At 33.5% G+C, this 16,393-nt stretch overlaps 1 protein-coding gene across 1 annotated transcript in view; it reads right to left on the reverse strand.

Moving 5' to 3' along the window:
- Nucleotides 1-16,393, reverse strand: part of LOC131942606 (dynein axonemal heavy chain 7) — a 61,467-nt gene that overhangs the window by 43,905 nt on the left and 1,169 nt on the right. The window contains exons 3-21 of the mRNA XM_059302491.1: nucleotides 15,674-15,820; nucleotides 15,133-15,269; nucleotides 14,621-14,756; nucleotides 14,044-14,150; nucleotides 13,640-13,796; nucleotides 12,985-13,133; nucleotides 12,417-12,509; nucleotides 11,258-11,438; nucleotides 10,149-10,255; nucleotides 9,782-9,983; nucleotides 8,942-9,103; nucleotides 8,199-8,390; nucleotides 7,596-7,705; nucleotides 6,407-6,575; nucleotides 4,290-4,392; nucleotides 2,374-2,501; nucleotides 1,362-1,574; nucleotides 695-928; nucleotides 115-228 (exon numbers count right to left, since the gene is read on the reverse strand). Of these exons, the coding sequence (XP_059158474.1) occupies nucleotides 115-228; nucleotides 695-928; nucleotides 1,362-1,574; nucleotides 2,374-2,501; nucleotides 4,290-4,392; nucleotides 6,407-6,575; nucleotides 7,596-7,705; nucleotides 8,199-8,390; nucleotides 8,942-9,103; nucleotides 9,782-9,983; nucleotides 10,149-10,255; nucleotides 11,258-11,438; nucleotides 12,417-12,509; nucleotides 12,985-13,133; nucleotides 13,640-13,796; nucleotides 14,044-14,150; nucleotides 14,621-14,756; nucleotides 15,133-15,269; nucleotides 15,674-15,820 (2,841 nt within the window). The remainder of the gene's footprint in view (nucleotides 1-114; nucleotides 229-694; nucleotides 929-1,361; nucleotides 1,575-2,373; nucleotides 2,502-4,289; nucleotides 4,393-6,406; nucleotides 6,576-7,595; nucleotides 7,706-8,198; nucleotides 8,391-8,941; nucleotides 9,104-9,781; nucleotides 9,984-10,148; nucleotides 10,256-11,257; nucleotides 11,439-12,416; nucleotides 12,510-12,984; nucleotides 13,134-13,639; nucleotides 13,797-14,043; nucleotides 14,151-14,620; nucleotides 14,757-15,132; nucleotides 15,270-15,673; nucleotides 15,821-16,393) is intronic.

Here is a 16,393-nt window from a genome sequence, read left to right on the forward strand (position 1 = left end):
AATGAAATCATCCTAGGGTATACAGGATCATCTCCTGAACAAATGAAATCATCCTAGGGTATACAGGATCATCTCCTGAACAAAATGAAATCATCCTAGAGTACACAATCTCACCTGTTCTTCAATCCTGCCCAGGGCATTAGCTAAAGTTTTGTAAGCAGATGTTTTGCCACCAATTGGATCACCAACAATCATGAAACCATGACGTACAATCATCATCTCATAGATCTGTCAATAATTATAAGCAAGGTTTACATTATTCCACTGCTCTGACAAACTCTAATAAATACAGTATGTTAAAAAGGTATAAAAATGAATTCATTCACATAATACCAGGATAAATGTATGCAAATATTAATCCAAGCTGGCTGAATTTTTTTTTAAAATCTATTTTTAAAAATACTATTTATCAGTTTTAAAGTGTTTTGTTAAAACATTTTTTTAAGAAAAATAAGTATTATACTATAAGGTATACTACAATTTCTTGTGTTGCCAAATAATTTTACATCTAAATCATTTTTAAAAAATGTCATTTAAAAACCTACAGTTACTCCATTTTATAATATCTAAGGCAAAGTTAATACACAAGGAACACTTGCCCTATAGACCGCTAGGTTTGAAAGAAAACTTTTTCTTACAGTTACTCCATTTTATTTATAATATCTAAGGCAAAGTTAATACACAGACAAATGACCTCTTGAATCTTGGTGAGAAAAAATGGTGTACACTGGTAGTTGTATTCGGTGCAAGCAGCTCGGCAGTTCTCATTCAGGATAACGTAGTCTGGCTCTGGCAGCTTGATGCCAGGGAACAGGTCAGACGTGATGCCTGCAAACAGGGGCAGGTCCTGGTTCAGGAATTTGGGCAGGTTCACATCAATGATGGAGCGCAGCATTAGAATGTTTTCATCTTGTTCTGGGTACCTCAGCTGCATTAGTTTGTTAAAAAAAAGTAACTTCATCAGGTATGGAGGGTTGTATATTTATCTTAGATGAAATTTTTTTCTCTACTAATTAATTTGATTAGAAAAAGTTATTTTAAATAAATATATTTGATTTTGATGATCAGCTTCGCCATACATGAAAAATAGAAAATCCATATCTAAAAACAGTTACCAGAATAAATGAACATCCCCAAACAGTTACGTTTTTAGTAACCACGTCACAGTTCTCATACTACAAGTATAAATGGTTACTTATATTTTAATCAACAGCTCCCAAACCTTTAAGTTTCAAGATGCGGTGAATTATATTTTAATCAACAGCTCCCAAACCTTTAAGTTTCCATCTGCGGTGAATCTTTACAGCTTTCATACTACAAGTATAAATGGTTACTTATATTTTAATCAACAGCTCCCAAACCTTTAAGTTTCCAGCTGCGGTGAGCACTGATTTCACAGCTCTCATGCCGTAATCATAATGGCTCTGTGAGGAGAGCTGCTCGGAACAAAGGCGGTAGGTTGCCACAATTTTCACAGAGAGGGGCCGGGCCCAGACGAACCCACACGAGTACAGGGATATCTCCGAGATCAAGGCGTAGTCTGGCACCATCATGGCGACTGTTCGGAACAAAGCCTAGGGTAAAAAGAATTTAACTTTTTAATCAGGTGTCATACGTTGTTAAATGGGAAGGTGTGGCCTAAGCAGTAAGGTTCTAGTTCGAATTCGGGTCCAAGGCAGTAGAACATCCCAGTCCACCTGATGGGTAACTTACTCCTGTTAGGGAAAGTAAAGGCAGCTGGGCAAAGTGATGACCACACCTACCGTTCATATACTGAGGTCATATTTATGAACTCTACTTCATCTGCTCAATGGATGGCTAGGTCTTAACTGGATTCTTTACTTTTTTTACTTATCCGTTGTTTAGATGAATGGAACACATAAAATTAGGAAGACCTTTTTCTTGCTGATATACTCCATTTTAATGGTATATAAAAATGAGACCTATACACTGGTCAGAAGTTGAGATGGATTAGCCATACATTGAGGAAACTAGCAACAAGTATTACAAGACCAGATTTCATGGAATCCACAAGGATCAAGAGAAAGAGGGAGACCCAAATACACTTGTCATGTAGAAAAAAAAACCCAGCAAAGAGCAGGAAAGTAAATGGCCTATGCTCCACTTGGGCAAAAAAGAAGAAGATACACTGGACAATTTTGACAATCTGTTCAGCACATGATTATAGATCTTCAAGTCACAGATTAGTTTTCCTGGCTTTGTTAACCTATAAACTTGATACAGGGAATGTAAAAGAGAGCAGGGTATTGTACTGTCCACACAATCTCATTCAACAGCATGGCTGGATTAGAGTAGGATCACCACTTGTCCAAGAAAAAAATCACTATGTAACTTCTTTCTACAAGCGCCCACCTTTAAATTGTCAGGCAGCTCGGATCGACCGGCGTACCCAGGATTCATTGTGATGAACACAGAGCAGGTAGGATCTAGTTTGATCTCCGTCCCTTCAAACACAAGAGTTTCTGCTCCAGAGTTGATTCCTGTACAAAGACATTAAACCCTGACTGTAGATACTAATCAAAACAAAGGCTATGCATATAATGCGGTGTACTGTTAATCATGTTAAACAGCAGATTAAACAGATGCACTGGAAGAACCCTTTACAAAATGAAATCATCATATAGCGTACTGTTAATCATGAGCTATGTTAAAACAGCAGATTAAACAGATGCACTGAAACCCTTTACAAAATGAAATCATCATATAGCGTACTGTTAATCATGAGCTATGTTAAAACAGCAGATTAAACAGATGCACTGAAACCCTTTACAAAATGAAATCATCATATAGCGTACTGTTAATCATGAGCTATGTTAAAACAGCAGATTAAACAGATGCACTGAAACCCTTTACAAAATGAAATCATCATATAGCGTACTGTTAATCATGAGCTATGTTAAAACAGCAGATTAAACAGATGCACTGAAACCCTTTACAAAATGAAATCATCATATAGCGTACTGTTAATCATGAGCTATGTTAAAACAGCAGATTAAACAGATGCACTGAAACCCTTTACAAAATGAAATCATCATATAGCGTACTGTTAATCATGAGCTATGTTAAAACAGCAGATTAAACAGATGCACTTAAACCCTTTACAAAATGAAATCATCATATAGCGTACTGTTAATCATGAGCTATGTTAAAACAGCAGATTAAACAGATGCACTGGAACCCTTTACAAAATGAAATCATCATATAGCGTACTGTTAATCATGAGCTATGTTAAAACAGCAGATTAAACAGATGCACTGGAACCCTTTACAAAATGAAATCATCATATAGCGTACTGTTAATCATGAGCTATGTTAAAACAGCAGATTAAACAGATGCACAGGAACCCTTTACAAAATGAAATCATCATATAAGTTGTACATCAAATTAGTTTACTATTAGAAATATTACTTTTTTAGTCTAGGCCTTAAAATAGTGCATTAACTACATTGCCTTTGTCTATTTCTTTTGAAAAAAAAAACTGTATAAAAAGTATAAGTATTGATTAAAAAGAGAGGTAACTGGTTATTCAACAACAAGAAATTAAACTGGTAATTTAACAAAAAGAAATGTAACTAGATATTTTTCCAAAAGATAAGTAACTGGTGATTTAATAAAAGATAATTAACTGGTGACTGAACAACAAGAAATGTAACTGGTAATTTAACAAAAAGAAAAGTAACTTGTAATTTAACAAAAAGGTAAGTGACTGGTGATTTAATAAACTGTGATTTAACGACAGCAGCAGAGAACTAAAATAAGGATCTGTAAGTCTAATGTACGTTCTGTACTCCTCTATGCTGCAGAGTCATGGAAACTAAAAAAGAAAGTAGACAGCCGACTCAGAGGCTTTGAAAGAAGATCCCTCCAACGCATCCTCAGGACAACAAAGTCCCTAACAAGGAAATATGGCGAAGGACAGGATTAAACGACATTGTCTCAGAAGTTAGAACGAGGAGATGGAGATGGCTGGGCCATGTCCTACGCATGAGCAAAAAAAGACTCCCCAACATGGCGCTGAAGTGGAACCCACCCGGAAAGAGAAGTAGAGGAAGACCACTGGGAACATGGAGGAGGGAGATGGAAGAAGAAGTACAGGCTACTGGCAAAACCTGGCATGAACTAAAGTGGCTCGCCCAGGTCAGGGTGGAATGGCGGAGATTTGTTGTTGCCCTATACTCCACAGGGAGTGACGAGGATTAAGTAAGTAAGATTTAACGACAAAAAAAAAAGTAACTGGTGATCAAAAAACAAAACAAACAGGCGCTGACCTCTCTGAATTGTCAGAATCTGTTGGGCTACAACAGACAATACTTCCAGGTCAATTCTGTTGAACTCATCAAAGCAGGACCAAGCACCACAGGATGCAAGACCCTACAAGGAGCAAGACATTCTTTTAAACCCAGGTTTTAAATATTTTTTTTAAATACTTTTATTTTCATAATAAAACAAATAAAACAACATCAAACTCATTTTAAACAAAGTGGTTTACAGTGTTCTCCAAAGGTAATAAATAATCTCCAAAGGTTATTACATAAACATATTGAAGATGGATTTACAAATATATACATATCAAAAAACAAATATGCTGTTTAAACTATTTTAACAACATTTTATATACAATGTGTATACAGGGAGGTAAAGAATAGTATGTGCTATTGAAAAACTACAAAGTCAAGTGAGAGGAGGGGTCATGGGAGCAAAAACGTTTAAAAGAGGGTGGGTATGTGAGGGTCCTGATACAGTGTTTTGTGTCTTTATAATGTTTATAGGTTGTGTGATTTTTTAGTATGGGGTAGGGGTGGGCAGGCGTGAATCTAGCGAACTGCCTGTTGAGTGGTTCTGAGGGGGAAAAGAAGACAAAAACCTGACATGTTGAGTTGTTTCTGGTGATTTTGTCTTTTTATGAGGTTTGGGGGGATATAGATCTAACCTTTTTTTATAATCATAAATAATACTTTTTTAAATTGGATGAGAAGCGGGTAGTGGGGGTATAGGAGTGGGGGTCATGGGGATGAAGGAGATGCGATTATGGTGGCAATAGGATATAGGCGGAGGTGTGATGATAGGGGATGTGTCAGTTAGGATGGGGAGGACCAGGCGACCAAAGCAGTGTCCCATGTTCTTTACATTGTGGTGCTGCTATTGTTGGTGTATGTGTTCGAATGCTGTCATTTTCAAATCGTCTACTAGTAATCAAGTCTTGTATCTCTCCAGTGAACTGTACCCTGTCGTGATTTGCTCTATTTCTACTGTTCCAAATAGTCTGTCTATAGATAGCTACAGTCCTTGCTTTTTGCTCTAGGTCCATCCTGTCTCCATGTTTAGGGAGTTTGTTTAGTTTTATAGCTATGTCTATATTAAAGGTCTCGTTTCTAGTAGTTATTTTGGTTCCTATTGTATTCGTTTGTATGGTGGGGCATTCTAAATAGATTTTCAATATATTTCTTTTGTTTTCTTTTTTTTCTCTCTTTTTTGCCTCAGACATTTACAGCCACAGTTTGCCTTGCGTGTTCGCTTTAATATTACAGTTTTCATCATTGGCTTGTGAGTACTGATACAGATTTACAATTTTAATACTTCTTTCTTACTCGTAGCCTACTTTCATTCATTTAAGATGATTTACTTATACCTAGATCTAATACAAAACACCTAATTACAATTTTTTTTTTAAACGTGAAAACGCGTGGTGGGTAGAGGAGGTTTGGGCTTTTAAGTAGAGCTGAAATAAATTTGGGAGTAAAGAAAATAATATAAATATTTAAAGCTGCGGAAATGAAGTTGAGCACCATCAAACATAATACCATATCCAATCTATCATTCTCCTCTTCAAATAGTTATATCTATGGCAGTCCTCCCACAATTGTTTTTTATTTATATCTGTAGCAATCCTCCCACAATTGTTTTTTTATTTGATAATATTAAAAATAATTTCATATTAACAAACTTTCAGATTCTTGACTAAAGTTGAATAAGCAATTTAGAAAACTCTATAAGTTGTTTTTCTTAAAACAAAATTCTAAGGGTTTTCTGTTTAAACTAGGCTCTTATTGTAATTCTTAAATTATTAAGTATAGTGATTAGACATACAGTCATAAAAGGTTTTCATTCATGATTAGAAAAATAATAAACAATGATCTGCAATTTTATTTAGTTAGTATTGAATTTCTCTGTATTGTTACAAACTTTTGGGAACATAGTTTTAGATTGTTTCCCTTTGTTACCTTGAATTTATAATGAGTTCTTTACCCTTGTTGTTTATCAATGTTAGATCTAGAATGAAGTGACTTTAAATTTTAATAGTTTCTGTGTCTCCCTAGCACAATTCACACCTCCCAGTTTGGGAACCCGCTATTCTGGACTGAATAAACAGTGTAAAAATCCTTACTTTAAAAAATTTTCCTAGGGCAATGTAGTCCAGGCCGTCTGAGCAGTTGAAGACCACACACTGTTTGGCCACAGCTTTAGCCAAATCCTTGGTGGTCTCAGTTTTACCTGTACCTGCTGGTCCTTCAGGTGCACCACCAAGGTGTAAGTGTAATGCACCAAAGAGAGTTCTGGAAAACATTATGCACATTAAAAAGATCTTCTTTATCCCTATATATTGTTTTATATATATATATATATATATATATATAAAGTAAGTGTAATGCACAAAAGAAAGTTCTGGAAAACATCAAGGCAATTAAAAGATATGTTAGATATATTCTTAAAAATATGAAAAATAAAAAATAAAAACTTTAATTTTAATATTTTTTAAGTGTTATTCTCTGCTCAAAAAACAATTTGTTTATCAGGTCAAAAATAATGATTGGGTACATCTCAATCAACCAGTAAGATGTTATATTTTTTTATCACTTTAAACATTTCATTAATATATTGACTGTATGGGAGTGTGTCCACTTTTTATGAAATCAATACACATTTATACTTATGCTGGCAATAATACAAGCTACAAAAACACAAATGTAAAATGTCAGAAAAGTAGAATGCAAATATTTTAAAAACATTGTCACATAATATTGCATTGTTCAGAATGAGGATTAAAAACTAACTTCTTTCTCAAAAATTTGTTTTTTGGAGATACTACATTGATCCTCTTTAGAGTCAATATAAGCATTTTAAAAAAAAGTTACTCTCCTTAAAAAATAATCATCTTTGCAATATTTTTTTATTAAATAATTAACAAATATTTGATTCAATTCTGTATTAAATTAAGTTATGATAAAATAATATTAATTAAAATGGTTTAACTATAAAAATGACAACAAGGGTAAATCTCAGCAGCATACTTATTCAACCAAATCTGATAACTTTGGCTTTGATTTTTATAATCAAAATTAAACAGTTTCTATTTTTTTAACAATTTAACTATTATTTGCTTAGTAGATCCCGTTGCTAGTTGTTTTTATTTAAATTTTAAAATTTAACATTAAGTAAAACACATTTTTTAAATCTGAGTTGTTAAAATGTAAACAAACAAAAGTACATCTAACAGTGTTTTGCTAATTATTTTTCTAGAATACCTATAACATTTCTAAATACATCTACATTTAAGAGTTTAACCTTTGACCTACCTGTAGCACCTGTCTGTTAGGGGTGTCACAACCAAACGCCCACTGTTTCCTAAATACTCATACCCATAATTCAGTTGGGAGTTTATCATACGTGTAACCAAATTGTCATTCTGTAACAGCAAAAGAAATAAAATTTCAAAACATTTTTGCTTCATGTAAAATAATGTCCATATTGGTTTCCGGCGTTAAAACAAATGACTGAATTTTTTTTAACCTTACAGTAGTATTGCAGCTGGCTGAGCCATATCAAACCTTGTGGAACGGAAAACCCCAAGAAATGACATCAAAGGCGGTTTCTGGTTTTAGAATAATGTCTGACTTACCTCCCAGTAATATCAGAGTTGACTGAGCCATTTAAAATCTAGTGGACTGAAGACTACATCTTCAACTATACGAGCATGAGAGTCTCAAGAATGAACATCAAAGATGTTGGTTTCTGGTGTTAAAATAATGGCTGACTTACCTCCCAGTAATATCGGAGTTGACTGAGCCATTTAAAATCTAGTGGACTGAAGACTACATCTTCAACTATACGAGCATGAGAGTCTCAAGAATGAACATCAAAGATGTTGGTTTCTGGTGTTAAAATAATGGCTGACTTACCTCCCAGTAATATCGGAGTTGACTGAGCCATTTAAAGTCTAGTGGATTGGAGACCTCGTCTTCAACAATTTGAGCCAGAACGTCCCGAGCATGGACATCAAGGACAATGAGAGCCTGCAGGGTGACTCTGTTCTGTTTGGACAGCTTGCCTCGGACAAGGGCGACAATATCATCAATCTGTTCATTGTTTACCTAAAAACAAGTAACACAGCCAGATGAGATAACTTTTTAAAGAAAAACGTTTAAAATTTTCATTTAGATAAAGAGAGAATATTTATCTAAAGATGTGTAACAAACTAAATTTTGAAACAGAAAAAGATTGTTGAAATGCTATGGTTAGAATTTTAAAAGTGGTATTTGTGATAATCTACCATAATCTATTACTGCCCTAACCCTATCATTTTCACCTTAGTCCTCATTCTACCATGGGATAGCATGCCCAGATGGTAGAGCACATGGCTACTAACCCAAAAGTCTTAAGTTCGGCACCAGTCAGTATGATGTCACTCACTAAGTCCACCCAGCTCTGATGAGTACCAAACTAATGTTGGGGAAAGTAATGGCCGGTTGAGCATACTCCTGACCTTTATATGCATAGTTCACAGAAATAGATGAACACACTACTTCATCAGCCCCATTAACAAAGAAGTTTGAAAGGGTAACTTAACTTACTTTATTTGTTCTACCAGCCAGTTCTACAGAAAAAAAGCTTTTTGTACAAATGACTAAAAAATACAATTTACTTTTAAATAATTAGCCAAAGCTTTGGGACCCTTTGATATAGACTCCGTCACATACGTAGTCCAGTATGTTTGTCCTACACCCAGCACTGCCTGTCCTGGCCAGGCACGAACCCACGAAGATCTCGGTTCTTTTACGTACGCCTCAAGGGCTTCACTGATTACCTAAACATTGGAAAATATATTTTTTAAATAAATTTTTTAATAATATATTTCAAGTGTTGTCATGAAAATAGACAATATTTCATATGTGTGGTTAAGGAAACTGTCACAAAACTAAAAGTATAGGTTGTTTTATTGTGGATATAAAACAATAGCAGCAGAGTAATCCTGGCACAAAATAACTGTAGTACAGGGTGCTTGAGCTCTCGGCTGGTCTTACAACCTTGCTTGGGCTATCCATTGTTTTAGGTTAGTTCTACTGTATCTACCGTTAATCACACTATGGTTGTGGATTGTATTCATGGCATTACCTAAGTATAGCTTTTTCATTTTAAAATATGAAGTCAAATCATCCAGTCCTATGGAGCTGTTAAGTCATTAACTTTTTAAAAACAAACTGCTAATTATAATGTTTATTTGTGCATCAAGACTGCATTTTGTTTACTATTTATTTCAGTAAATGTATATTATTTAGTATATTTACCAGTACTAACATACTAAACTCACTGATGCTAAACACTAGAATAGTTGGGCAAATAGCTTCTTAACACTTTCCAGCAGGCCTACTAAACTGACCCTCATTTAATACAATAATAGTTGGGTGAATAGCCTCTAGCACTTTTTAGTAATAAACTCACGCATCTGAACTTGAAACGTTGATGAAAATAGGACACTACTTACAGCCCGGATGGACGTCACCATGTCTGTCTCCAGTTCCAGCAGCCATTTTTCCACTTGACCTTTGGCCCTTGCCGTAGAGATGACATCTTTCAACAGTACCACCTCCCCCTCACTAGATTTGATGTGGGTTATGTCTTTGTCTGGCACTGTGAAAGTCAAACTGGCAATTCCTTCAAAGCACTTCTTCAGATGAGGCTGAACTCTGAAAACAATTTTTTTTAAATATGTACGAGGCATATATATTATACATAATATGATCTTTATGAAACAGCGAGAAAATAATTCATGCCTATTTTTTTAAAAAGATATAGCTGTTGCTACAAACAAAGATGTAAACTACACATAATGCAAATAGTTCACAACATACCTGGTAGGGTCTTTGGTTTCTGAAAGTATTTCCAAAAGCTCATCGTTTGATAAAAAGAAAAATCGAGGAAAGTACAGACGTTTCTTTTCTAAATACTCGTTGAGGCCCTGGTTCAAAATATTTACTTCAATAAGTTGGTAACTTTAAAAGATTTGGTGCTATAATTGATTAAGTATATATGAAAAAGATAACATTCTCTTAGTATTCAAGACAACAAAATATTAAAAGTGGGGCCTAGATGAAAGAGTTTAAAAATTGATTTTAATTAATTTACATTCACTTTATGGGTTTAACTAATTACATATCATTACTAGTGAGAAGGGAAGGAGAATAAAGAAGTTGTACATGTTTGCCCATGTGTGATAGTGAGGTAGTAGGGCTACACTAAATATATAAACACAATTACAAGTTGGATTTTTTGGCAGTGAAAGGGGGGGGGGGCAATGTGGCAGCAAGTCAGAATAAGGGATGTAAAATTACTTACACTCATTGTGGCATATAATAATATGGACACACATGATTTCACCTTATTTTATCGATAGCACTGCAGCAAAGTAAGTAAGTATGTAAATAAAGTTCCCTTTCAAACCTGACAGTCCATGGGACAAGTAGAGTTCACCTGTTTCTGTGACCAATGTTAAGGGATATTGTGTTCAGCACTATGCCCAGCTTCCTTTACTTTCCCTAACATGAGTCAGGTACCCATCAAAACTGGGTGGACTAAGGTACGTTCTACGAACATGAGATTCCAACTAGAGACTTTCAGATAAGCAGCTGTATGGCTGCAGCATAGAGCCAATAATTATTTTCGACTGTAAACCCTAGTCTTGAAATAACACCTAGCGTGATTGGTCAATGCTCCACAAGGAGTAAAGTGGATTAAATCAAGTCTGATTAGATCACCATGAGGAGTATAGTTAAATTTTAAACATTAGTCTTGAAATGACACCTAGCCTGATTAGTCTATGCTCCACAAGGAGGATTAAGTCAAGTCTGATGAGATCACCTTGAGAATTATTCTCAAATTTTAAACATTGATCTTGAAATGACACCTAGCCTAATTAGTCTATGCTCCACAAGGAGGATTAAGTCAAGTCTGATGAGATCACCTTGAGGATGAGTTCCAAAAGGTTGTTGTTTTTCTGCATCTTTGCTAAGATGCCCTCAATCTCTATGACCTGCATGACGTTGGGGTCAGCAACACAAACTTTCATCACTTCCTTCCACGTCTTGTCCACAGTTTTAAACTTGCGTCCTTCCTCGGGCATCTGCATCATGATATCTGGTGAGCTAACCAAAAATAAGTTGACGATTATTTCACATTTTATTAGCATCATGATATCTGGTGAGCTAACCAAAAATAAGTTGACGATTATTTCACATTTTATTAGCATCATGATATCTGGTGAGCTAACCAAAAATAAGTTGACGATTATTTCACATTTTATTAGCATCATGATATCTGGTGAGCTAACCAAAAATAAGTTGACGATTATTTCACATTTTATTAGCATCATGATATCTGGTGAGCTAACCAAAAATAAGTTGACGATTATTTCACATTTTATTAGCATCATGATATCTGGTGAGCTAACCAAAAATAAGTTGACGATTATTTCACATTTTATTAGCATCATGATATCTGGTGAGCTAAACAAAAATAAGTTGACGATTATTTCACATTTTATTAGCATCATGATATCTGGTGAGCTAACCAAACAAAAAATTGACGATTATTTTACATTTTATTAGCATCATAAGAGCTGGCAAGCTAAACAAAAAACCTAAAATATATTTCACATTTTATGTGGGAGAAAAGAAATAAAAAAAAAACAGGAAGGTATTTCACATTTAATATGGGAGGATAATGGTTAAAAAAAACAAGAAAATTATTTAACATTTTGAAAAGGAAGAAAGTAGTTAAACAAAAACATGAAGACTATTTCACATTATGAAAAAGAAAAAGTAACTAAACTACTATTTGATATTTATAAAAATTAAAATATAAACATATTTCAAAGTAGATTTCAAGTATTATTATTATTTAATTAACTGTGTCCTCTAGTTTTGAATTAGGACTGATTTACCATGACAACTTTGTTAAAAAAGTGAATCAAGTGAAACAATAGGAAAGTAAAGCGCTTAGTAAATGAAAATAATTACAAACATTTTATGTTCAATGAAACCAAAACAAAAGCATGACAACAAAAGTAAGAAATAAATCTTAAAGTCAGAAAAAATAGTGAAAGCAGACTTTGTTGACATTACCTAAAAATAGGTTCAAGATAAAGCCAAGTTGCTTGTACCTTGAGCCAAGCATCTATAATATCTTGTAGGTTGACTAACTGTTTCTCAAATACTCTGCAACATTACATTTTTCACATTTTAATTTTTTTTTAAAACAAAAGTGTTCTTTAATCGGTCTACTTTATCTTCATGGTCAAAATATTTTTCCCCAAAGATAACCTTAAAGACTTTTTTTTAAATTCTTATACCATATTAATTAACAAGTTGAAGTTGTCGGTAAACCTACACCAAAAAAAAAAGATCAGTAAAATCCTAGCAATTAAAATAGAAGAAATTAATCTATTTGCAGTTTAATAACCTTTATCAATGGCATTTTTTAATATTAAACAAAGATTCTAAAACTTAATCCTATAATACAAATCCCTGAATAACATACAAAATGACTGTACTAGCATATATGAACATTAGAGACAGTTCAACTTACTCTATTAAACAAAGATTCTAAAACTTAATCCTATGATACAAAATCCATGAATAATATACAAAATTACTGTGCTAGCATATATCAACGTAAGAGAGTTCAACTTACTCTATTTCGACTTCAAAAGGCTTTATAAAAGGTGAGCCTTTCATGGTCTGGACTTTAACAATGTGGTCATCCAGCTGTTGTTGGATTTCATCTACCCCAGATAGAATGTGTGTGCCTGTGTCTCTGTATGGCACTGTGATGAATTTCATCTAAACAAAACAATAAACTTTATGTGGTCATCTACTTGACCTAACACCAGATAGAATATGTGTGCCTGTGTCTCTGTATGGCACTGTGATGAACTTCATCTAAACAAAACATAATAAACTTTATGTGGTCATCTACTTGACCTAACACCAGATAGAATATGTGTGCCCATGTCTCTGTATGGCACTGTGATGAAATTCATCTAAATAAAACATAATAAACTTTATGTGAAAATCACCTTTGCTTGTTTTTTACATTGTTTCAGAAAAAATAAATAATTAGATAACAGTTACTTCCCCTGGCAGTATTTTGTCAATAGTAGAGTTACATGTATAACCTCCATAATAAATTTGTAATGTTTTTTTACATTGTTTCAGAAAAAAAAATAATTAGATAACAGTTACTTCCCCTGGAAGTATTTTCTCAATAGTAGAGTTACATGTATAACCTCCATAATAAATTTGTAATGTTTTACCACCTAGATCACACCAGTTTCTCTCTAACTTACCGGTAACCAGGCTTCCATCATGCCTTTCAGTGCTTTTTCTAAAGAGAACTCTTTTGTGGCGGCCTCATTGACAAGTTCAAAGACATTCAAATGTTTCTTGATATCCAGATCCAGAAAATACTGCAAGTTGGTTGACTCTGTTGGGGAAATCATCTTCCTGAAAAGAATATATGGACTATAAAATGGTGGCAGTGTTCAAAACAATCCTTTCCTCTTCATAACTTGTGAGCTTAACTATCAGATGAGCAAGAATACTCTTTACATGTTATTTTCTGGGATTGGACTTGATCACTGCTTTTATTTTACATAAAAGTAGGAAACTGTCTATCCTACTATCAAAGCTAATGTGGTACTCTTTTTTTTTAAAAATAAAATTATACAAAGCAAAAAACACAAGTGAATACCCCGATATTTCAGAAATCTGCTCCCAATGGCGAGATCGGAGTCCAGGGTTAAACAGCACATTGATTAGTGGTAGGTGCTGCTTAAAGGAATCCACTCTTTCCCTGAACTAAAATCAATTATTAATTCACTTTGTTATCATAAAAATTGTTAATGTTAATTCTACATTAACAAAATTCTAAGAAATTTTTATAAACAAGAGGTTTTCTTAAATATTATAAATCATTATATCTATATAATAGATCTCAAATCTCCATTACATTCTTTTTTTTTATTATTTTAAGGTCGTTAAAGTAAAAATAGAGTACAAAGACTTAACATAGCTCTTCATTAAACAGTAGCATGTCTATTAATTTAAAACATTTACTTCAGTTATTTGGGATATTTAAAAAAAATTTTAAACAACTCTAGTAAACTGACTTATTTAGCTGGAATAGTTTAACTGAACTTAAAGTTTAACAATTTTTGGGAGCTTTAATTTTATGTTAGGAAAATGGTGCTACAAAATAAAACTCCATGCAAAATGTAGAAAATAAAAACATTTTATTTGTGTGATAACACATTAAAAAAAATCCTTACATGAGCAGCGATTCCCTCAGCCCGAGGTTTCTTGGAGAATTGTTTTTCCAGTTTGAAAATGGACCTGAAGGATGCTCCAACAGATGCATCCACTTCTTCTGGGAGCACATCCACCATCGGGCCGTGCATCCATTTTCTGGAATATTAATACAACTCCTTACACTTTACAAAATGCATCAAAATTATGGCAAAAAATCCAGAGGTATGGTATTTTATTAAAACTTGTATTAAAATATTTATATTTTATAATCTGGATATTAGTTTCCATTTATGTATAAGATTAGTATAAAAACCTCCAAAATATTCAGTGGCGTATAAAAAAAACAATTATTAGTGAAACTGTTAAACTAGCGTATTTTTTTTTTAAATTTTAAAAATTAAATACAAACTTAGAATTTCTGAAATTTTTTTATAGACTTTTACATTCTTTAAATTAACCCTATGTCTGAAACTTGTATTTAATTGTAAATATGCCTTTGATTTTCATCATATTGTAACACATTTGAATATACCTGTGATTTTCATTGAACTGTGCACACTCTTTGAACAAACTGGCATATGGCCTCATTTTGTTCAATGCAGCCACACGCTGTGGGAACTGGGTAACTTCGAGACCAAAGGATTCTTCTTCCTCATTAAACTTGGCAATCTGAAATAAGTCAAAATATTTACAATGTAATTAACATAAACATAAGCTTGTCACAATATCATAACATCAATATTTATAAGTAGGCCCTACTTCTATAATAAATTAACTCTATATTCTCTATATTTGAAAACTTAAGCGTATAAAAATACATATTTTACATTATATTCATGTTTTTCTTTTTAATTTGAACAGATTAACTTGTTAAAATAAATGTTTCATTAAATTAAGACTAGCTCCACTGCTCATTGAACAACAGGCAAAAAAGGTTTTCCTAATGTTCTGTTACAATTTTAATTGTCTATGTGTTACGTAACAGAACTTAGCAAATTAAAATTGTAGATATTTGCATCCTATGACGAAATCTGAGTTTAACCAAATCTAAAAAAAAAAAACGGTCAACAAACTTTATCAGCAGCTTCAATCAGCCTGTCTTGCAATGCTAAAGCCATCTTGTTGTAGTTGTCTATCTGGGTGACATCAGAGCACAGGTCCAGCTCGTCCACCTGCTTGCTGTACTCCTCCAGTTCACTGACAAACCTCATCTTGTTGATCTGTACAAAAGGTTGAGGAGGAAAAAATTAATCAGCTTTCTAATCAAGAAAAACACGATTCGGCATCATTTACTAATGTGCCATTCAATTTGATTGTTTTATTTTTTTTTATGATAATTGTGATTCAAAGCAATATTTTATGAAAATTGTAAATCAAGCAATCATGGTGAGAAAAAGTGGGCACAGTGTTAACCAACTTGGTTAACAGCTTACTAGGCAATTCTTTGCTTTCTTAACATCATGCACCTATTAATGCTTGGTGGGCTTAGGTGGACAATATATTTTAATTTATTTTAATAAACACTGTACAATGTATGGGATTTTAAAATGTAGGCTTTGGTGTTTCCTTAATGGTGCCAACAGCTGAAGGGAAAATTATTAAACTTCTTGAACAGAAGAAGAGTTAGGGTAAAGAAAGAAGTTCCATGTTATTAGTAGTGCAATCAATATAATGTGGTATCCTTGTGATGCTGGATTTTCAGGGGACTATCCATCACAGCCTAAAGGTTTTAAAATATCCTATTTTTTACATGTAGGTAAGTAGCTTCCAAACAACATCTTCAATCTACTAGG

Source organism: Physella acuta, unplaced genomic scaffold (assembly GCF_028476545.2).
Source record: "Physella acuta isolate Inbredline_101_S28 unplaced genomic scaffold, ASM2847654v3 ptg000414l, whole genome shotgun sequence".
NCBI lineage: Eukaryota > Metazoa > Mollusca > Gastropoda > Physidae > Physella > Physella acuta.